The following is a 24,181-nucleotide window of genomic DNA, read 5'->3' as shown; positions in this document are numbered from 1 at the left end:
GCTGGACAACCATCTGTCAGGGATGCTTTAGGGTGGATTCCTGCATTGAGCAGGGGGTTGGACTCGATGGCCTTGTAGGCCCCTTCTAACTCTGCTATTCTAGGATTCTACGATTCTATGAGTTCATGGAACTAATATATCAACTCTGCTATTCTATGATTCTATGAGGGCAATGGTTTTGTTCTTCATTGTCTATTTGGTCTTATAGATTTAAACAACAAGGCATAACTCAAATTCAACTCCCAACTCCCATTTCACCAAGAGCAAGGTATTTACTACAGTGCCACAAGTGTATATGGCATTTACATGCAAGAGGGAGCTATCACGCAGAGCTTGAAATTTAGTTCCACAGAAAAAAATATTTCTTAACCAAAAATAAATGCAGACCAAGTAGTAATGCTCTTTCCTCACCAGCTAGAAGAGAAATGCAGTTAACAGGCAGAGGAGGCACAGAGCACTCAAAGTCACCTTGCTTAGCTTCAATGCTCAAGGTAAGAGATTTGCAGTTCCTCTCTGGTGAGCACAAAACGCTGAACAAGCTGGAGGAGAGCAATCCAGGATTCCACCAGCCTGCCACATTCTGTACTATATGCATAGGACGCAAAGCACCTGTTCCTACACATCCAGCAAGAAAATCACTGGTGAGAGTCATGGGCCATAGCTAGATGGGGCAAAATGCCGGGATCGTCCCTGTGCGTTCACATGACGCATAGGGGATCCCGGGATAAGGGAGGGATGATCCCCCCCCTTGCCCCGGAATCTCACCCTCCCCTTTAGACTCGGGTTTTCCGCGGTCTTGGGCTGATCCCGAGAGTGCAGAACGTGTGGCAGGGCACCACGGTTTGTCCCGTCTCCTTGTGGTTCCTCGCGAGGAGCCGGGACCTGCGCACAGGGCGGAGCGCTCCTCAGGAGCACTGCGTCCATTGGGGGTGGGGTGAGCGGGGAAAATATTTTTTAAAAACAAACAAACTTACCTTTTGCGCAGGAGCGCTTTTGCGCATCTTCTCCTTTAAGAAAACAAAAATGGCGGGCGTGACACCTCTACTTAGAATCGTAGATTTTAAGTGGAGGCTGTTGCGCGCCGCGTGTAAACAGAGGGGGGATCTCGCGATAAAACGAGATCTTCACCCGTCCGTCGTGGACTAATAGGTAGGTCTAGCTAAGGCCATGAATTGTACCACATTTCCTCTTGTAATCTTGTCTACTCTGCTTCTAGTCTTCTTTTTTTTTAAAAGTGTTTACTCTAGACTTCTAATAGGGTTTAACAAAGCAGGGACAGAATGCTCTGTCTAACGTCTGCTTAAATCCCTCCTAGGAGTAAAAAGCAAGCAAGTAGAAAGTTTTGCTGGCTAGTAACCTCTGAGGGCCACTTAAATGTTTGCCAGTTGGCAAGTTTAATTATGACTAGGGAACTGCTCGTTTCAATCTTGATTACAGAATATAGGTCCAATTACACAACATAGGTCTTACAAAAGAGGGAACGAACCAACCTACATGTAAAGCCAGAAACCAAGTGGTGCATTCTACTTTCCCCCTGGTATCTCTCTTATTTCCACAAATAAGATCATGCATTTTTATCATCCTTACCATGTTAAATATCGCTTTCCTGGCATGATCCATAGTTCCAGATACGCCTTCAGGTACTTGAGTGAAACCTAGAAGTTTGAAGACATCAGTTTAGCAAGCGTTTCATTATTAATCTGCTATGACGCATGTTATTCCACTCAAGCATTAATGATCCATAAAGTTCTAGTAAGGGAGTTTTACACCACTTCATAGAATCATAGAATAGCAGAGTTGGAAGGGGCCTAAAAGGCGATCGAGTCCAACCCCCTGCTCAATGCAGGAATCCACCCTAAAGCCCATACAAACCTATCCAGAACCTACATCCATCATTTGAGGTCCTGTTAGGTATCCGAGAGCAGGAGTGCTGAATCTCTGGCCTTCCTGTGGTCCCAATCTGGTCCTCTGGGATTCCCTAGATGGCCACACCCACTTTCCCTGGCTCCACCTCCTTTCCCTCCAACCACCAATAGTTTAACGTTTCCCCAGCTTTTGTGGTTTCCTGGAATTCTAAAAAGCTGAAATGCCTGTCCTAAGATTTAGTTAAGAGCTTTAAGCTAAGATGCCCTGATATTTTTGGCCTCAAGCTTTTTCCTCTTCACCCCTACCCATCACTGAAATGCTGTCCCCTAGAGAGGTGAGGCTTGTGGGCGCTTCGTCAGGCCCTTCTGTGCAGAAGTGACCAGACTGTGGAATTCCTTTGTCAGGGAGGTTAGGTTGGCTCCCTTGTAATTGGGTCTCCAGATGACTAGTAAAAACTCTACTCTTCTTAATGAGCTTTTCGTGATTAATCTGCTCTTTGATTTAGAAAGTTCCCCTATTTCGTTGCAATTTTTATCCATTTTGCTTCGTTCGGAATTGTTGCATTTTACTGTTGGTATGATTGTATTGTAGGTCATCTTGAGTGGAAGGGTAAGTCAGAAATACATTAAAATAAAATGCAATACACACCAAGCAAGAGGAGGAATTAGTTCATTGAGCACATGCTTTGCATACAGAAGGCCTCTCAATCCCCAGTGTCTCCCCTGCCTGAAATCCTCAACAGCCACTGCTAGCTTTTACCAATATTGAGCTAGATGGACCAATGTTTTGACCCAGTAAATGGCAGCTTCCCATGTTTCTACCAGGTAGCTTTTTCCAGTATGGTTGCTTGGCTCACCCACCACCTGGTACCCATCGTCAGTGCTTCTATTCTGGCACAGACACTGGCAGCTGCTACAAACACTACACTTCCCTGCCTGGCATTTCTCCATCAGAGAAATCACAGCACCCCCAGGCTGCTGTAGCACCATCTCCACTCAGGAGTGGCTTGCATCTTTGTAGAATATAAAAGATGCAACTTGGGCAATTAGTCAAATTACAAGTTCCTGCCCTTGGTGCATTTCCACAGGACCTTCACTCTGCAGTCATGCCTGCCTGCTTGCCTTGGCCTAGCCATTAAGATTCACCTGCCTCATACAGAGTAGATGACCTTTAGCAAGTCTACATTTAGAAACCGTTACAATTGTTTTGAGTTCCTGTCGGTTTGGCCTGAAGTGCCATATCTATGCGCTGATAGCAACATTTTTATTTATAATGCTGCATTAAATTTCAACCAGTAACTATTTGGGGGGGGTGTCAAGGGGGGAGCAAAGTATTCTCAACAGCCCTTAATAGTACCCTTTTGCTGCTGTTTAGCTATTCCCAGCTCATAGCTGCTATGTCTTTCCATGACCCGGTTCGCACGTAATGACAATTCCTCATCAAGGCCAAATGGGAGCAAACGCTTTCAATCAACAGCCCGTTCCTGGGTTGTTATCATGACATCCAAACTCAGAAGTCTGGGTTTTTTAGGGATTGAAGAACCCAGAGTTAAGCCAACAACAAACCATTAAGTGATTGTCAGTGCTTGGAATACTGCCGGACTTAAAACTGACCATTACAGTCCTAAGCATACTTGGAAGTTGGTCAATTGAACCCAATGGGACTTATGGGCAAACATGCACAGGCTCTTAGCTCCTGTAGATTTTGCCCCAATTTGGAGAGGTGTTAGAATGGATGCTATAACATTTTAAAGATGAAAACTGGAAGAGATTAGAGAATGCAAGGAAGAAATGTAGAGGTTTAGCTGGCACCTCTAGTTGCTGCAAGACAGCAAGACCAGCAGCCAGAAAACCTGGGATGTTAGGGAAAAGATCGGATTGCCAGCTGCTGCCTCTACTTCCTTGGGGAAATGACAGGGAGCCAGCTGTGAACTATTTAGCCTGGTGAGAAGACCCCATGGCCATGATCTCAAACTATATTTCAGCTGTGCTGGTGTAACTGCTTGCTCTGCAGCAAGACCAGCACCAGCAGTGAGGGCTGAGTCTGCTTTGTTCATTGTCTGTTTATCCTCTTTGTATTAGATCATTACATAGAATCATAGAATAGCAGAGTTGGAAGGGACCTACAAGGCCATCGAGTCCACCCCCCTGCTCAATACAGGAATCCGCCCTAAAGCATCCCTGACAGATGCTTGTCCAGCTGCCTCTTGAAGGCCTCTAGTGTGGGAGAGCCCACAACCTCCCTAGGTAACTTTCCATTGTCGTACTGCTCTAACAGTCAGGAAGTTTTTCCTGATGTCCAGCCAGAATCTGGCTTCCTTTAACTTGAGCCCGTTATTCCGTGTCCTGCACTCTGGGAGGATCGAGAAGAGATCCTGGCCCTCCTCTGTGTGACAACCTTTCAAGTATTTGAAGAGTGCTATCATGTCTCCCCTCAATCTTCTCTTCTCCAGGCTAAACATGCCCAGTTCTTTAAGTCTCTCTTCATAGGGCTTTGTTTCCAGACCCCTGATCATTCTGGTTAAGTTTGCATTAAGTTCACATTCACTGGTGTATTTTATTGTAATATGGACAATTTTGATTTTTTGATATGTTTTGTAGTTGTTTTCATGTTATGTTTTATATTTGGTATTTATGTTTATTGTGAACTATTTGTGGCAGGTTTCACTGTGGAAAAGCAACATATGAACAAACTATTACCTGTAAGGGGACTCTTTCTAGCCTGTACCAAAACAGTTTTATCCTGCTGCCAGGTCAAGATTCTCTTAGAGGCACTTGGATTAGATTACAGCTTACTCTCTAGCCAAGTCTGTCTGTATTCTAGATATCAGCAAGAAGAAAGTGACATTCATGTAGGTGCCTAGCTGTAGAATTACTTTTTAGAGAATAGATAATACTGATATTTTATCTTCGTATCAAACAGCATTTTGATACCCCTTCCCTGCTCGAAAGAATGACTACTTCCTTCTTTCAGTCCAGCTTACATTTTATTTATTTATTGCATTTTTATACCACCCAATAGCCAAAGCTCCCTCTACATACCCATTGTGGAACCCCACAAGTTCCCAGTACAGCCACTACTTTGCCCCCAAGTCCAAAGCTTCCTCAAATCTTCTTGCTTAACGTTTTGAATTTAGGCAGATAAGATACTCAAGTATTAAATCCTTGTTCATTTAATTCAACCTGACGGTTGTTTTATTATGGTTTTAATTTTTGTGAACCGCCCAGAGAGCTCCAGCTATTGGGCGGTATAAAAATGTAATAAATAAATAAATAGTGCCAGTTCTTTAAACCCTTGTATTCAAAAACCATCTACCTTCCCCCCCTCCCCCGGCAACATACATAAAAGTATAGACCAGTTTACATTTTGGGTACTGGTACTAAGGCAAACAGCAGTTTAAACTTAAAAGCACCTTCAGAAATTGATGTTCTTTATTCTGAAACCAATATGGTGATCTGGTTCACATGTAACACTATCCCATGGTTTATTTAACTCATAGGTTGTCATTATTGACCTATTCACATACGACAGGAAATTGTGGCTTAATTTACCCCAGGGGCTGTCACATCATGCCGGACACCCATTAAGCACCATTTTTGCATGGTGCCCGCAGGCATCCAGCTGGCCATGTTGGGTGACCCCAGGGAGAAAATTACTCCAAAACAAGGCCTGGGTTATTTGAGGGTTCCTTAACCCTCAAACAACCCCTGCTGCCTAGGTTTGCATAACACAAGCCACGGCAAGTTGGGTACCATGCTGAATGGCATCTGGCACAACAGGGCAGGCTCCACAGGTAGATTAAGCCACAGCGGCTGTTGTGTTGTGCAAGCACAATCAATGTGCAAACCCAACCACATTAATGAACCATACGATTTCTTAACCACAAACAGCCCCCAAACGAGAAGCCATAGTTTGTTGTTGAGTTGTGAAGACTGGGTGGCTTAAACCAATGGGTGGTTGTTATATGCGTTTTGAATGCTTACAGCATTTTCAGACATGTCTGGGAATTTACATGCAGTAAATGGGTTGGTTTAGCCACTAGGAACCACACACCCACTAACGATCTCAGTTTTGTACATGATCTGGGTGCAGCAGATTAGCTGTTTCTTATGGGCAGTACTCAGCTGGCTGCTACATACAAGATAGCAAGCAAATCGAACTCCACCTTTCTGTTGAAAAGCAATCATCTTTCTACAGAAGTGACAGCTGATATTCTATTTGCAATCTTCAAGTTGAAGCAGAATTCAGAAATATGAAAGTAACAGCATTACCTTTGGTTGAGGTTCTACTCAATAGAATCCCAATGGAAGTAAAGTATTCCCACCTATCATGCATGTTGCCCCAGCTGTAACATGTTCCTGGGGTATGACTGAAGGGGCAAGCCTCAAACTTCTTCTGTATCTATATTATCCAGATCTATTACCCATTAAAGGCATAATATTTTAATAGCATTTATGGTCTGCAGCTTTAAGATATAGTTTTCCAACAGAAAGTTGTACTAGTAAGCATCTTAAGTATTAATGGCCAACCAGCTGTCAACCAGGGACCAACAAAGCAGGACATGGTGCAACAGCACCCTCCAACCCACGTTCCTCAGTAACTGGTACACACAGACTTATTGCCTCAGATACTGGAAGTAGCACATAACCATCAGGGCTCATAGTCATTGATAGCCTTCTCCTCCAGGAATTTATCCAACCCCCTTTAAAAGCCATCCAAATTGGTGGCCAGCACTACATCTTGACGTAGTGAATTCCATAACTTAACTCTACGCTGTGTGAAAAAGTTCTTCCTTTTATTTTGTCCTCAATCTCCCATCAATCAACTTCACGGGATGATATCAGGTTCTAGTATTTTTGAGAGGAAGAAAAATGTCTCCCTATCCACATTCTCCACACCATTCATTCACGTATGCTCCTAAGTAGTTTTTAATCTGCTAGTTTTACAAAACAACGCTTTTTAGAAACTTGAAAGTTCTGTGGGAATTTACCTACTGAAATCCACTAAACAATACCAAATCCAAACGTCAGAAATCTAGCTCCCCTACCCAGAACTCTCATCCAGAAGGTAAATTCCTTGGTTACTCCAGTACAACACATTCCACTTGCCTTTATTACATTTCTATACCATCATTAGCCGAAGGTCTCTGGGCGGTTTACAAAACCATAAAATACAGTGACATAGTTGTTTTACTTGTATGCAGCTGAATTAGAAGGAGAGCACGTAAGAAAGCTGATGCTATAGCATGTACTTTTTTTTGGCCCCAAGGGCTTTAACTTTCTACTCAGCGAGTCATGTAACTGCTCCAGAACTTGGAGTACAGTATTTTGTTTTAAAGGCACTCAAGTTTATCCAGTTACTCAACTCCTATCTTGAGTGTTTAGTAAATTCAGTTGCACAATTAGCTTACTTGCAACACAAGTTTTTTAACCTCATTTGTAGAGCAACACAAACTATGCCCCATGGAAATGCTTTAGCATGGTGACTACATTTCTACAATAGCCCTTGCAACAAGATTTGTTTCTGCAGCTACTTTAGTTAGGTGTGGTTTTTACTTGTTAAGCAGGTCTTACATAGTGTGCAAGTCAAGCCAGTAGTATGAAAAGCTGCTACACTAAATAAGCCAGTTTTAGTTTTCAATTACTTTGGATTCAAATTACTGCTTACTACCAAAATCTTTGGACTTTCAAAGGTAGGGAAGTGCAAGAAGGTGTCAGTCACTGTTTCAGGAAGCAAAAACATTTTAAGCAGGATTTTCCTTCTTCCAAAAGACCCTGAATGGCTTCAGTGCCAGTCCAACTATTAACCACAAATAAGTTGCTTACTAATCTGATTCATCCTTGTAGCCCACAGCTAGAGCAACCTTCCTCGACCTGATGCTCCCCAGTTGAGTTGGACTACATCTCCCACCTTCCCCAGCCAGCATGGGCAATTGTGGTAGTTGTGGACGAACACACTAGGCTGGGTGGGAGGAAACCAGGTTGTGCAAGGCTGATTTCAAACCAAAAAGTGGAAGAGGATTACGGCACTGGCTACACCGTAGCCCATCAACACACTGGCCGGACAGAAAGCACCCTAGTACAACGGCCTTGGGAGAGTAGTTCCACCAGGAAAGAGGACCAAGGTGGCCCACCTATGTATGGAGGACACATTGGGCTGGTTCTTGTCCCCAAAAACTAGGGTGACCACATGAAAAGGGGGACAGGGCTCCTGTATCTTTAACAGTTGTATTGAAAAGGGAATTTCACAGGTGTCATTTGTATATATGGGGAACCTGGTGAAATTCCCTCTTCATCACCACAGTTGAAGCTGCAGGAGCCCTGCCCTCTTTTAAATCTGGTCACTCTAGTATAGCTCCTGCAGCTTTAACTGTGGTGATGAAGAGGGCATTTCACCAGGTTCTCCATATACACAAATGACACCTGCTGAAATTCCCTTTTCTATGCGACTGTTAAAGATAGAGGAGACCTGTCCTCCTTTTCATAGGGTCACCCTACAAAAACCCATGTGCTAAGGCAGCAGCATCGCCTGCAGTAATCCAAGCCAAGAGACGGCCTCTCCCTCTCCCATCACGCTACTAAAGAGGCGGACATCCTGCAAGGAAGGCACTGCTGAGCCACATGTGCTCCACGCACATGCCAGGCTACACTCGCCGGCCTGCTGCAGTCAAGCCGGGATTCGTCCCTCGGCACACGTGGCTCTTCGCCCTAGAAGCCTCTGACCGAGAAATCCGAAATGCGCGCTCCTCCCTTACTTTCCCCGCAACCCGATCAAGGCCCCCTCCAGCTGTTGTAAACCTGCGACAGGGACACGTACACACGCACCTCTTCCACGCAAGGCTCCTTTGGGGCGGCAGCAGTTTATGCTGCCCCCATCCCCACCCCAATTAAAGTCAAACCAGGCCCGTGTCAGCTGGAGCCGAGCTCCCAAGGACACTCCTGCTTACGTGCACCGTGCAAGGAGAGGCGTTTGCCATGGCGGCGGCGGCTTCGACGTGCACCCGGGCTGTGTGTATGTGTGTGTGTGTGCAAGGGCAGCATGCAGGCCTCCACCGCACACAATGCAAACCCAGGAGGCCTCTACCCCTCCCTCCCTTTTGCATCGTGTCTCCCACACCTTCCAAAAGCCGTATAAACGACGGCTGGGGGGGGGAGATAAGGCACCCCCCCCCGACTCCCAACCTTTTAAAGCATGCAGAATTGCAGGCTTGGAAGACAAAAGATTTGCAGCCAGGCAACAAGCAAGCAAACAAACGCAGCCTTGCATTAGCAAAGCCTCTGTCCTCTCTCTTCCCTTCCCACCCCCTCCCCCCCGCGGACGGGTTCACCTTCGCTTCCCAGGCCTCGCTACGGAAAGGGCCAACGTGCTCGCGCACGAGGCTTATCACGGCGCCCGCCTGTACGCCCCGCCCACTCCCTTTCCCACCCGACCAACGAGCGCTCACCCGAGACGTCGGGGGAGAACACGTCGCCGGCGCCCGTTCCGTCTGCCGGACCCGGACCCCGCGAACGCGTTTATAAGCCCTCGGCTCGACCAATCACAGAGCTGCGTGCTCGCGCCAGGCCCCGCCCCGCCGCCGTGCCTTCAAAGCGCCCTTATCATTAATTGATAGATTAACCCCCAGTGGGGGCTGGTGGCTCCGATTCGGGTGGGGCTGGCAAACCGATCTGGGTTTCAGTCAGGACGCTGAGGGAGCTATCCATGGTGCTGAACGCTATTCTTCCCCCCCCACAAACACACAAAACCCAAATTTTTTTGTTCAGCACCTTGGATAGCTCTTTTAACGGATTCTTCTGGTTCTGACTGAAATCCAGAATGGATTCACGGCCTCCACAGGAATCGGAGCCACCAGCCTCCGCTGGGATTAATTTCCTGAGGGGTGCTGGGCCTCCCCTTCCTCCGTCGCTACTCTTATTTTAATACGTTGGTCACGGACTGTGGCTTCTCGGTTCCGTGGCCTTCGCTGTTTCCATTGCCGCCCCTCACCCCCTTCTTTATACCTCCCATGTGTATGTGGGTTAAAGCACGTACAAGGCACATAGGCGCGCGCACGGGAGGCCCTGCCTGCGTCCTCTTGAGGCCCTTCACGAAAAAAGCTCCTCCTCGCCGCCATAAATCTGCGAGTCTTTAAAAGTGCCACACACAGACAAGGCTCCGGGTTGCGTTTGCGGCAAAGTAGAACCGGCGCTGCCACCCTTCAACCCCGCCTCAGGGCGAGTGCGAGGCCTTGGCGCCATAGGGCGCCGTGAACGCCGGGCCTATGTGGAGGATTCTCTTCATCGAAAAGACGGCGCGTGAGGAGGAAGAACTAGGGCTGCTGGGTTGGGTTTTTTTTAATAATAAAATTAATATTATTATTAATAATAATAATGACTCGTAACAGGCATCTATCTTTGTCATTCGTTTACCTCAGAGAAGGGCCAGAACATTGGGGCGGGAAAACGGCGTGCCCCTCCCCCTCCCCCCAAAAAAGGCGCGAAGGGCGTGAGGAAAACTGAGGAAGCCTAATGAAGATCTCTATAGGGCTCGTTTATTATTTTTCCCTCTCCTGCCCTAGAAAAAAGAGAGTGGTTTGTTATGCTGCTTTGATGACAAACAAAGTAGCGAATTAAAACTCTCTCTCTATATGTATATCTTGATCGACTATCCGATTTTTTTTTTCCGTTCGGCCAATCAGAGCGCCTGCTGGAGTGGATTGGCGGGGAGGGAGAGGAGCAAGTGACAGTTGGGGCGGGACGAATAGGCAAAACGGCGGGAAAACCGCTAGAGAAGAGAAAGTTACGGGTTTTATTTTAACCCTACGCGGATTTTGACAGAAAATAAGTCCTACAATTCCCGGCATGCTCCAACCAGCGTAGGTGGCTGAAAGGATGCTGGGAGTTGTAGGACTTTTCTTTCTAAACCGCCACAGGCTTGCCCTCCAAGTTTTCTTTTTCAGTTGTTTTAAATGACTCCTTTTTAGCCAATGGCAACATTTATTTATTTAAAACATTTGTATCCCACCCTATATCATTAAGAACTCAGGGCGGCGTACAGATTAATAACAATATTAATTTTCCCCTATAATAAAAAGCCTCAAAGGTTAACTGTCCTGACAGGGCAGGTGTGGCAGCTTCTTAATAATTTTGCTTACCTTTTTCTGCACCTTTTCCAGCTCATATATATATATAGAGAGAGAGAGAGAGAGAGAGAGAGAGTTGTGGCATGCAGAACTGTGCACAATATTCCTAATATTTTATTTATTTATTTATTTTATTACATTTATATACCCCGCCCCACAGCCGAAGCTCTCTGGGCGGTTCACAACAACTAAAAATAGTAAAGATTAAAAGTATACAAAATTTAAAAACATAAAAACAGTATAAAAACAACAGTATCCATTTAAAAACAATTCTGGGGTCCATTAAAAACAAACGTAAGGTTGTTAAATGCTGTTAAAATGCCTGGGAGAAGAAAAAAGTTTTGACCTGGCGCCGAAAAGAACAATGTTGGCGCCAGGCGAGCCTCATCGGGGAGATCATTCCACAGTCGAGGGGCCACCACTGAAAAGGCCCTATGGCTGTACCACAGGGTATTCTGATATTGGCCATTTGATTTTTGACTGTCCAAATACAAATACAAATTAACCGCACACACAAAAAGAAACCCTCCCTCAGCTTTAGTCATTGACAGAGGACAATATATTTAACATAAATATTTTACTTTGCAGGCAAAAATATGGATGGAATCTATTGGCTACATGGAGCTTTTCTTGGCAGCTCTTCAGGCTAGCAAATGGTATTTAGCGTCTTCTCCATCCTCTGAGGAAAGAAGATAGACCTTGCCACATATGTCCCTGATTTGCATATGTAATAAAACCAGGTCATATTGTATAAAACCCCCCAGCTATTTTCACTTTGCCTTTAGCTAATTTAAATTGCTACATCCATGTTTCTGCCATTGCTGTTTGCCACAGCTCCAGTGTTGATCCCCAAAAGGAAGCTAAAATCGAAGAGTATCCCTGGAAACCCCATGGTGGCTGCGCAGTGGCGCTGAGTCATTTATATGTAGGGTGACCCTATGGAAAGGAGGACTGGTCTTTAATAGTTGCGTAGGAAAGGGAATTTCAGCAGGTGTCCTTTGTATGCAGGCAGCACCTGGGGAAATTCCCTCTTCATCACAACAGTTAAAGCTGCAGGAGCCCTACCCTCTTTTGTATCTGGTCACTCTAGTATAGCTCCTGCAGCTATCTCAGCGCTTTCCCCTGAAGCTCTGAATTAAAAAAAAGTCAGGGACTTAACCCGACTTCTTTCTGTGGAGCAAGGCGACGACGGTGTATCTCCGTCTGTTGCCTTGCTCCGGAATTATTATTATTATTATTATTATTATTATTATTATTATTATTATTATATTTATTTATTTGTATCCTGCGTTTTGCCCAATGCTGGGCCTCAAGACGGCCTTACAAAGTTTTAAAACATACATTGGGGGGGAACAAAACCATAAACGTTTAAAATGCACAACAAAATTATAAGACATTAACATAGATGGAGGGCCAGATTATTCTCCAAAGGCCTGCTGGAACAAAAAAGTTTTAGCCTGCTTCCGAAAGCCCATCAAGGAGGGAGCCAGCCTAGCTTCCCCGGGAAGAGAGTTCCAGAGCACCGGAGCAGCCACCGAGAAGGCCCTCTCCCATGTTCCCACCAAGCGCGCCTGTGAAGATGGTGGGATTGAAAGAAGGCCTTCTCCAGAAGATCTCAAAGCATGGGCAGGCTCATAAGGGAGAATACATTCTTTCAAATAACCTGGACCCGAGCCATATAGGGCTTTATAGGTCATAACAAGCACTTTGAAGTGTGCGTGGAAACAGACTGGAAGCCAGTGGAGCTGTTTTAACAGGGGAGTTAAAATATTTAATTAATTAATAGTTAAAATAATTGCAGCGGAGGTGTGTCCAGGCCAATTGCAACCCCTGATTGGTCGCCATCGGCTGGACAGGGAGGAGGGGACAGGCCAGTGAGCCGAATGGCCAATAGAATGCATCCATCCGGAGACGTGGACTGAGCTGTCATCAATATGCGGATGATGCCCAGCTCTACCTTTCCTTTTCATCAAACCCAGGTGAGGCAGTGGCTGTTCTGAACCAGTGCCTGGGCACGGTAATGGACTGGATGACGGCTAACAAACTGAAACTCAATCCAGACAAGACGGAGGTACTGTTAGCGGGTGGTTCATCTGTCCGGCGAGGTGATGTTTGCCCTGTCCTGGACGGGGTTGCACTCTCCCTAAAGGATCGGGTCCGTAGTTTGGGGGTGCTCTTGGATCCAGAACTTTCGCTTGAGGCACAGGTGAACTCAGTGGCAAAGAGCACCTTTTATCAGCTCAGGCTGATATACCAACTGCACCCTTATCTGGATGGAGATAGCCTAGCTACAGTGATCCATGCTCTGATAACCTCTCGTTTGGATTACTGCAATGCGTTATATGTGGGGCTGCCTTTGAAAATGGTCCGGAAACTTCAGCTGGTACAAAACAGGGCAGCCTGTTTACTAACGGACTGGCTGACGAGACCACATCACGCCGGTCCTTTTACAACTTCATTGGATTCCAGTCCAGGTCTGGGCCTGATTCATAGTGCTGATGCTAACATTCAAAGCCCTAAATGGTTTGGGGCCAGGTTATTTGAAGGAACGCCTCCTCCCATATGTGCCTGCCCGGACCTTAAGATCATCCTCGGGCCCTTCTCCGTGAGCCCCTGCCAAAGGAAGTGAGGCAGGTGGCTACTAGGAGGAGGGCCTTTTCCGCAGTGGCAACCCGGCTGTGGAATGAGCTCCCCAGAGAGGTCCGCCTGGCGCCTACACTGTATTCCTTTCGGCAGTATAAAAATGTAATAAATAAATAAATAAATAAATAAATAAATAAATAAATAAATGCCTCCGTGTGTCCTAGGCTGCGCTGACGCGCAGCAGGGCTTCTGCAGTGGCACAGGAGAGAAGCTCTTCCCTTCCCTTCCCACCCATGGTTACAAACCCCGTGCTCGCTCCTTGGTGTGGGGACAAGCGTGGGGTTTTGGGGGCTCGTGGCACCAAAGTGCCATCGTCAAGACAGCCCCCCCAGCCAGCTCTATTTCTCCTCAAAATCACCCCTGAATGTCTTTTTTCCCCTCCTAAAGAATTCTGGATACTTAATTCCCCTTTGAAACAAATGCCTGGAACACGTGAGGAAGGAAGAAGCAGATGGGGCTGTAGTGTGATTTCGGATCAAACGTGGCTGACTGGCCGGCTCCTCCCCAGTTTCTCCTCCACTCAAAATTGCAGCTTCCTGAGGCGCTTTTCATTTTAAAAACAGTGTCCAGCCTTCTTTACACACATTTGCATGGGTTGTAGGTTGCCCCTAAGATGTTCCAGACATTGTGAGAAGGTGAATTGTCAAGAAGGTTTGTTCTAGAAAAGGCAGGAGTCACATTCACATGAACAGAAGCAACGACTTCTGTTAATTTGCAGTAGTTTTCAGTTTTATGTTGCTATGACCTTTGTTCCCTTAATAAATTCTATTATGACTATCACTAGAGGAATTCCTATTGTAGTGTTCACTCATACTCTGTTTACAGGAATACTTTCCCTTCTGCTTTGTCTATTCTTCAGTTTAAATGAACACTTAACATTCCTTTTTCTGGCACCATTCTTACTGAGAGAGGAGTTAGTGAAGAGGGAACAGCAGTTCGATTTCTCTTTTAAAAAGAAGTGCGTATCCCTGCTCCTGAACTATTTTTTCCACATCCACATTACCAGAATAAGTCATACTCTTTGCTTTCTTTTTGTGCCACTGGCTAGCAACAAGCGACTGCTGTTTTTTCCAGAGAGTTTATGGTAGTTCGAAAGACGCTTGTGGGGAGAACCTTCGTCCCTGGTTTATGTGCACTAAATAGGTTTGACAGGTTTTGTATTGTTTCCAAAACGTGCAAAAACTATTTTGAGCAAAGGTGACCGATGGAAAAACAACATGTGTATACCATGGGAAGCAAAGCTTCTCTTGAATGTCTTTGTTTATTAATTTATTTACAGTATTTATATACCGCTCCATACCCAAAATAGATTCCAGAGCGGTGAACATAGGAAAAGAACAGTAAAAAGAAAGATTAAAAACGGCAAATTAAACGTGTCCATTTTAAAACAAAGAACTTTTTGAACTCTGAAAAAGCAATGCCTGTGTCCAGCTTCTACCCACCCTTCAGAGAGGAATATTTCCTATCTTGCAAGCAGATCTGGAAAACTGGAAGATCCTCCTTTACGTTTTATTGAATATAACCCTTTGTGTGGGGATCATTACATATGAGGCTCGGAGTGTGGCAACGAGGGACAGGGCCTTTTCGTTGGTGGCCCCCAGACTGTGGAATGATCTCCCTGACGAGGCTCGCCTGGCACCAACGCTGCTATCTTTCCGGCGCCAGGTTAAGACTTTCCTCTTTGCCCAGGCATATGGCGGCACATCTTAATCACCCACATGTTTAGTTTTTTAATGGGTTTTAATGCTTTATGTGTGTACTGTGTTTTAGAATTTTAAATTTTGTATACTCGTTTTTATCTTAATTTTAGAATTTCTGTAAACCGCTGAGAGAGCCCTGGCTATGGGAGCGGTATATAAGTGCAATCAAACAATAAATAAATAAATGAAGGGCATGCAAACAGAAATTTATTAGAATGTAAGGCTATGTAGCAGGGTGTTACTATTTTATTATTTTACTATGTACAGCACCATGTACATTGATGGTGCAATATTAATTAATTAATCAATCAATCCATCTGCATAATCCACGCAGAAGTATCTCATGCTGGTTGCTTCTCTGCTTGTGTGAATACAGGTCTTTACTCTGGAGCTTGGATCAGTTTTGGTGAGGGCATGGGAGGATATATCTCAGAGCTCCCCTAAGCTAGGCAGTATTTCACCCTAATACTTGATAAGAAAAAACTGTTTTTGCCTACCAGGAATATTCTGGCTAATTAATGCAAAGATACAGAGGTGACTGACAGGCCGTGGAAGTGATACCCAATTCCTATGATTTGTTATCAGTATATCCCAGCACTAGGAAAAGTTCTTATCAGTTGGATTTTCTGTTTGGCACGCAGGGGTTAAAGCTACAGGCCCGTCTATTAAAAAAAAGGAAGAAAAAAGATTGCAAATCTAGCTTCCTTGGCAGAAGCACTTGAAATCTACCACTAGCAAAAGTGAGGAATATTTAAACAAAGGTTGTTACATAACTGGAAATAATTGCGGGATCATAAGACTGGATACAGCAGGCCTTTTCATGTCTACAGTTGTGTGTGACTCTAATATTTGCTGCAGAAATTCCTATCTGTCCCACTGGAGGAACACAGAGGAGAGAACAGAAAGGGATGTAGATGAAGTCAGGGATAAACAGGAAAAGAATATGCACTTATTTCAGTTACTTAAGCTTTGTTAGAGTATGCAGGGCAAGGATTTGTGCTGAAGGGTTTACTGAAAAAGGACCTTTAAAGTTCATATCATAGTACCGGCTTCATCAGAGTTACTAGCAGGATTTCCCTGTGTAGAGCTAGATCCTCTGTTGTAGGGAGACCTCCCACAATGACCACTATAAATGTCAATAATTTGCAACTGCAAATGGATATACATCAAAGAGGGTCCATTAACTTGCATGGAGGCTAGCCAATAGAAAAAACAGCACAGAAGAAAAGCCCCCATATCCATCTTATTAATAATTATTACCTTCACGTTATGTCATGTATCCTAATGGATCATGGAATGTAAGGTAAGCTGAGAGGAGAGTTACGATCCCAAAGCTATCCATTTAGGGGGCTTGTGGCATCACCAACCTCAGTGATGTCTGTTATCAAACCTCTCTTTCGCTGCCACCACCCTATTCTTTATTTTCTAAAAGAATGAGGGAATAATAATTTTTTTTTGTGTGAGTGTGCATACGTCTTGTCTACCTGAAGTAACGCAAATGACCGAGCGGACGTGGTTGTTAAACAAAATAAGAAAAAAGTTTATTTATACAGAAAAGGATTTTAAATGACAATTTGGGTAAAGATTATTCTACTTTATCCACCTCTGTCAACCTTCCAGGGAATAGTAACCACCTCCAAATTATTATTATTATTATTATTATTATTATTATTATTATTATTATTTATATAGCACCATCAGTGTACATGGTGCTGTACAGAGTAAAACAATAAAATAGCAAAACCCTGCCGCATAGGCTTACATTCTAATAGAATTATAATAAAACAATAAGAAGGGGAAGAGAATGCACCAAACAGGCACAGGGCAGAGTAAAACTAACAGTATAAAAGTAAGATCAAATCCTATAATCTCACTTTCCTAATACTATCTTGAAACAAGCCTCTAGTAAACCTCACTGACTCCTACTCTTCTTAATTAGGGTGACCAGATGGAAAGGAGGACAGGGCTCCTGTATCTTTAACAGTTGTATTGAAAAGGGAATTTCAGCAGGTGTCATTTGTAAACATGCAGCACCTGGTGAAATTCCTTCTTCATCACCACGGTTAAAGCTGTAGGAGCCCTGCCTTCTTTTGTATCTGGTCACTCTAGTATAACTCATGCAGCTTTAACTGTGGTGATGAAGAGGGAATATCACCAGGTGCTGCATGCATACAAATGACACCTGCTGAAATTCCCTTTTCTCTACAGTTGTTAAAGATACAAAAGCCCTGTCCTCCTTTCCATATGGCCACCCACCCCGACTGACTCTTCTAACTCTCTTTAACTATCAAACTGTCCTCTCACTCCCCCTCCTCTCTCTCCATTCAAATCAACCAACCCATCAGACAACACCCCCTCCCACTTACTTAACCATTTCCTGAAGATAGAACTGGCCACAGCAAATCCAAACCTGAACCAAACATTTAAATATCCACATATAAAGAATAACACAATTTATCATTTCGTCACAGGGGCCAATTCAAACAACTGAAGAGTTGTTTTCGGAACGTAGGTCGCTGCTTCAACGCACTTCCTGCAGCCTTGGCCTGCGTAAGGTGTGTGTCTATGGACTCCTGAGAGTTGTTTACTCTTGTAGAGGAAAACATTGCTCAACACACAGATTGTAAATCTTCTTTTCAGGGTTTTAAATACAGATAAAGTCTAAAAAGTGTCACGCCCCTCCCATGCTGTCTGGCAAACCAGAGTCTCACAGGAGTGACATCTTTTGATACAAGTCATTTTAGCCAGTTGCCTAATTCCCTGGGTTGAGGAACAATTGCCCCTGGGCCAGTTGCTGAGTGGCAAACTGCTTGCTCCATATGATGCATGTTATTATGCGTATATGGGAAAAAGAGCACACCCCACATATAGAGTGGGAAATGCTACTGTCAACACAGCACTATAGGAGCTACATGTGGTAAACATCTCAGTAAGAGAGACAGAGCTATGAATGCTACTGATATTGTTGGGCAACCCAACGCCAGACAGAAGTGTGGCGTGGGTTCTTTCTTCACCTTCTTGCATGAAAAGGATGCATGCCTACCTAGTTGTGTAGCAAGTGCTTAACAAATCGTTAATATTATTTTTAATAAAGGGAGAAGGACCACAGCACTGCGTCAAGGGCCTGAGAAGCAGTTGCAGAGCTAATGAGCAGAGGAGAAGCAGGCGACAATCCCTTAGTCTCATTTTGAAGACTGGTCATGGACTCTCCATTTATACTTCTGGCTATCAGTTCGTGTGTTGGATGTGTTTTGTAGGGTAAGACTGCTAGACCAAAAGACTCCCATGGTTGTTTGGGGAAGGAGGGAAAGAAATAGAATGAGAGAATGGGTACTTCAAAATAGGGTGACCATATGAAAAGGAGGACAGGGCTCCTGTACCTTTAACAGCTGTAGAGAAAAGGGAATTTCAGCAGGTGTCCTTTATATGCATGATATGCAGGAGCCCTGCCTTCTTTTGTATCTGGTCAAGGGGGCAGGGTTCCTTCCTGCAGCTTGAACCATAGCAATGAAGAGGGAATTGCACCAGGTGCTGAATGCATACAAATGACACCTGCTGAAGTTCCCTTTTCTATGCAACTGTTAAAGATACAGGAGCCCTATCCTCTTTTCCATCTGGTCACCCTACTTAAAAAGGAGTCGCATAATCTGTCTCCCTGTGGAGAATTCCACCTGGGTAGCTCACCTATATGTTTGGTAGATAGCCATACTCACAGCAGCAAGTACCTGCGTATCTGAGAATTCAGCACCACTCAGCTATGACTGGGTCAGAAACCTTGGAGAGATGCAGTAGAAGCCGCACATACACTTCAGAAGCTCTTCATGGTCAAGAGAAAGGGCCGGGTTGAGAGCAGTGAGAAGGAACAGGAACAACTTAGCCAACCACTTTTCTTTACCAGCTTCAGGGATATAGAATCATAGAATCATAGAATAGCAGAGTTGGAAGGGGCCTACAAGGCCATCGAGTCCAACCCCCTGCTCAATGCTGGAATCCACCCTAAAGCATATCTAAGAAGCCATAAAGTCACAGTAATCTGGAACACAGAACCTTCAACATCATGATCCAGAGGTCTTGGGACTTCTACTTTTCTTGGGAAAGCTACCACCTGGCCAGTGTCTGCACCCAAAACCAGGTCCCTTTCTCATCCTAAGCTGTTTATATCCCGGCTTTAGACAGAATTTTCTAGCATCTCTAGTCATAATGCCAGAAGTTGTTCTCAGGATTCACGATCACCCAGATTAAAATTCCAGTCACCTGAGATGTGGGCGGATTAATGAGATTCATGTTTGTCTGAAAAGAAATGCCTGTGGTCTGGTTTTGCTTCTTCTGCAAATCAACTAGGGGTTTAGTGAAGAATTGCCATTAATTGTTCAATCTCAGGCATCTACATACAATCATATTGCTGTTCTCTTGTGTTTTCCCCATGATTGTTCAATCTTTTCTGCAGAAAACCCAACTTTATAATAATAATAATAATAATAATAATAATAAGAAGAAGAAGAAGAAGAAGAAGAAGAAGAAGAAGAGGACCACAATGCCCACAGTGCTACACTTCCACTTTTCTAAGAAATATGAAATTGACATGTGTATTGATATATGGGCCAGGTGACCCTATGCCTCTTTGGCACACTTTGCAGCAGAAAAGAGTTTATTTCAGTAGTGCAAGAAGTGCCCACCTAAAAGTATCCTACAATCCAAGATTCCAATATGGCAGATGAAAAGTTGAGCCATAGTTTTGATAAATGTCTTATTGAACAGCCTATTTCTCTGTGTAATTGGCGGATTAAATACACATTCATCAACAAAGAAAGAGCAAATAATGCTAGAGCCGAAATATTACAAGGGTAGACTATTGCTACATAAAGGGGACAGTTGACTGACTATTACCTATGCTGATTAGTCCTAAAGATAACTGTGGCATAACTTAACAGAACATTTTGACTACCAAAAACGTGAATCTCTGACACATTTTAAGGGCATAATCTGGTCTGCGGAGATTCTGCATCTGGCCCACGGGGCCTCATTAGATTCCCTAGAGGGTGAGGCTTGGACCCCAAGCTCTGCCCCCTGAAGGCCCAGTCCTTGGAGGAATCCTCCCTAGTGGAATCCTGGGTGGCGGTGGACCTGGCCGGTGGTGGGAAGAGCAGGCGTTCTTCCCTTTGCGCAACATGCGTCACTGCCAACACCGGTTGAGTTCTTTCTCCGTGCTGAGAGAATGAAGCTCCGTGCCTCTCTCAACACAGAGAAAAGCGAACAGGGATGGTATGACATCAGTGGATACAGCTACACCCACTGACATCTTTTGGCCCACTGGAAGCCTGTGGGGAGGCGGAATTTAGTCCCCACCCCATTCTGGTACTGTACCCCTTCATTACAATATAGAATCAGAATAGCAGAGTTGGAAGGGGCCTAAAAGGCCATCGAGTCCAACCCCCTGCTCAATGCAGGAATCCACCCTAAAGCATCCCCGACAGATGGTTGTCCAGGTGCCTCTTGAATGACTCTAGTGTGGGAGAGCCCACCACCTGCCTGGGTAACTGGTTCCATTGTCGTACTGCTCTAACAGTCAGGAAGTTTTTCCTGATGTCCAGCTGGAATCTGGCTTCCTTTAACTTGAGCCCTTTATTCCGTGTCCTGCACTCTGGGAGGATTGAGAAGAGACCCTGGCCCTCCTCTGTGTGACAACTTTTTAAGTATTTGAAGAGTGCTCTCATGTCTCCCCTCCATCTTCTCTTCTCCAGGCTAAACATGCCCAGTTGCTTCCGTCTCTCCTCATAGGGCTTTGTTTCCAGACCCCTGATCATCCTGGTTGCCCTCCTCTGAATATGCTCCAGCTTATCTGCGTCCTTCTTGAAGTATCTTCACCATGCACACACCCCACACCTCTACATGCATATTCATCTACAAAAACCCTGGAGTCAACACTGTGCGGGCCATCAGAACCTCTTCATCCAGAGACAAAAACGTTAGGGGAGAAAGGGGAAAGAATAGGGCTGTCTAAATGTCTTCTTCGTCCCACAGTGGCTGTGAATCTGCAATGTGTTGGTTATACAACACAGCCACTGATTTGCAGCAGCCGCGGGGGCTTTGCCATAAAGCTGTGGCATAAAGAATTTGGGGACTTACCCCAACTTTTTTTCTTCAGAGCGAGGTTACCATGACCCTTCCGCTACGTGATCTCGCTCTGGCGTTGAGCCAACGGCAATCCAGAGTGGATGGTAAATGGTGTTTGGTCACCGGAAGCCAGGAAGAGGGCAAGGGTGGGCTCCTGGAATCTTTGATCTCAGAGCTCGTCTACACCAAGCAGGATATTCAACTATGGAAGTGGTATATAAAAGGCAGGAGGCACACCAAGCAGGATATAGCACTATAGCAGTATATAGTGCCCTCTTCAAATACTTAAAAGGTTGTCACACAGAGGAGGGCCAGGATCTCTTCTCGATCCTCCCAGAGTGCAGGACATGGAATAACGGGCTCAAGTTACAGGAAGCCAGATTCCGGTGGACATCAGGAAAAACTTCCTGACTGTTAGAGCGGTACGACAATGGAATCAGTTACCTAGGGAGGTTGTGGGCTCTCCCACACTAGAGGCCTTCAAGAGGCAGCTGGACAACCATCTCTCAGGGATGCTTTAGGGTGGATTCCTGCATTGAGCAGGGGGTTGGACTCGATGGCCTTGTAGGCCCCTTCCAACTCTGCTATTCTATGATTCTATGATAGTATGTGTCAACGGACACCAACAGTTGTCAGTGCACTTCAATACCACCGTAAAGCAGTAGTGTGGCTCCTGCCTTTTATATATCTCTTTCATGTAGCTGAGCCCTCAGTGAAGCAAAGGAGGTGCTTAAGGGTGGTGAAGAGAAAAGCTGAAGCCGGCCGATGTAACGACACTTATTTGTGAGCTAATCCCTACTGAACACAGTAGGACCGACTTACGAGTAAACATGCATCAGATGTGGGTTGCAGGGCAACAGTGCTGCAATGCTGAAACAGACTTCCTAGAAATAGGAACTCAGTGAGACTGACTTCCTAAGACATCACGTCGATCTTTGGTTGTGATGGGGGGCAGTTAGTTTGCACTCAGACCCTAAACATACCTAACTGAACATTTGTTCCTTTGACTTCCCAGGAAGAACGAGCCACATCACACGGTGCCTAGCAGTCTGGGCTAGTGGATGACCGCCAGGAAACCCCGCGCTCCCTCCTGGTGTGGGAATTTCCCGGCCCTACTCCACAGCAGCGATACTGCGGGGTTTCAGAGGGGAGGAGCGACGGAGTGACGCCGTGCAGACAGGCTCAATGTTTGTAAAACACTTCAGACAGACATCAGATCAGGGCATAGCTTATTTGCAAGAACAGGTAAAAGGTCTGCCAGCCAAAGAGCAGCAAGGTCAAAGAGGCAGAGAGGGGCTGGGGCTGAGTTCCAAATATTTATTTGAACTAACCAGCCAAATATTGAGATAGAGCTATCAAATCTGATCACCAAAGGATACTAGCAAACTTTAGATGCCTAGGATTGTACTGACTGAGGTGGCGCCATGGTGAGCACAGTAGCGATCTATAAGTTAAACAAAATAAAAGATGAAGGGCCAAATGTCGTATTTAATTGTAGCTTATAGGATGCAGTCCATGAGGGACTCATGCCAGTACCATGTCTGACACTCAGGGCCGGTGCTACCATAGAGGCCACTCTGGCAGCTGCCTAGAGCGCCAAGCTAAGAGGGACGCTGGGCGCAGCGCAGCACTCACGCGCGTTGGCTGTGAGTCGGCCCGGCCCGAGGATTCAGCTGGGCCTGGGCGGGCAAAATGGTATGCACCCGCCCAGCCAAAGCAAAGCCAGGGACGCTGCGGTGGGGTGGCTCCACGTTCGGACTTCCGGAACGCGCCCGGAAGAGAGAGAGAGAGAATGTATAGGTGAATGGGGTGCATGGGGTCTTTGAGTGAATGCGTGTGTTCATGCGTGTGTTTGTTTGGAGTGAGTGATGTTGAGCGTGTGTGTGCACACGCGTGTGAGTTGGGGGGATGATTTGGAGGTGATATTCCTATTAAATAATGCATTTTAGACCCATACACGTTCCTTTCCCATTTGTTTGCTGTAATTGGCATGACGTATTTCTTACACTTTAAAATAAATTTAGCAATTTCAAGTTTTGTGCTTATTTTTTCCAGGAAACATGTGTTCTTAAAAATGAAAGTTGGCATTTTGTGTGTGTGTGTGTGTGTGTGTGTGTGTGTGTGTGTGTGTGTGTGTGAAAGTAGCTCACCTTGCCTAAGGCGCAAAATAGTCTGGCACCAGCCCTGCTGACACTGCTTGTTTGTTTGTTTATTTATTAAATTTATATACCCGCCCCCCATAGCTGAAGCTCTCTGGGAGGTTTACATGCTGGTGACCCCTTGGACTTAAGAACATAAGATATATAATTGACCCTACGCCACTGTGCACCTACCCTGGGGCTTTCATTATGTACATAAAGTCCCTGTGAACATATGTCTCCATCCAGCACAAACTAATGAAAGGCATAAGAACATCAGAAGAGCCCTGATGCTGGATCAGACCAAGGGTCCATCTAGCCCAGCGCTCTGTTCACACAGTGGCCAAGCAGCTGTCTGCCAGGGATGAACAAGCAGGACATGGTGCAACAGCACCCTCCCGCCCATGTTCCCCAGCAACAGGTGCACACAGGCTTACTGCCGCAAATACTGGAGATAGCACACAACCATCAGGGCTAGTAGCCATGGATAGCCCTTGCCTCCAGGACTAGGTGCTACCTTTTCTAACTTGTAGTATACAATCTAATTGAACTTCCATTATTATGGTTTTGAGTAACCTCCAAGCATTATGGAAAGATTT

At 45.3% G+C, this 24,181-nt stretch overlaps 1 protein-coding gene across 2 annotated transcripts in view; it reads right to left on the bottom strand.

Moving 5' to 3' along the window:
• Positions 1 to 9,351, bottom strand: part of TFRC (transferrin receptor) — a 32,121-nt gene extending 22,770 nt beyond the window's left edge. The window contains exons 1-2 of one of the 2 annotated variants that reach the window (XM_063131744.1): positions 9,311 to 9,351; positions 1,588 to 1,655 (exon numbers count right to left, since the gene is read on the bottom strand). In XM_063131744.1, the coding sequence (XP_062987814.1) occupies positions 1,588 to 1,620 (33 nt within the window). In that variant the 5' untranslated portion in view covers positions 1,621 to 1,655; positions 9,311 to 9,351. Of the gene's footprint in view, positions 1 to 1,587; positions 1,656 to 9,193; positions 9,208 to 9,310 lie in introns of those variants that run through there. The other variant, XM_063131745.1, reaches the window with a different exon arrangement.
• Positions 9,352 to 24,181: the final 14,830 nt, after the last annotated feature.

Source organism: Elgaria multicarinata, chromosome 8 (genome assembly GCF_023053635.1).
Source record: "Elgaria multicarinata webbii isolate HBS135686 ecotype San Diego chromosome 8, rElgMul1.1.pri, whole genome shotgun sequence".
NCBI lineage: Eukaryota > Metazoa > Chordata > Lepidosauria > Squamata > Anguidae > Elgaria > Elgaria multicarinata.
This window is presented reverse-complemented; position numbering and strand designations above follow the sequence as displayed.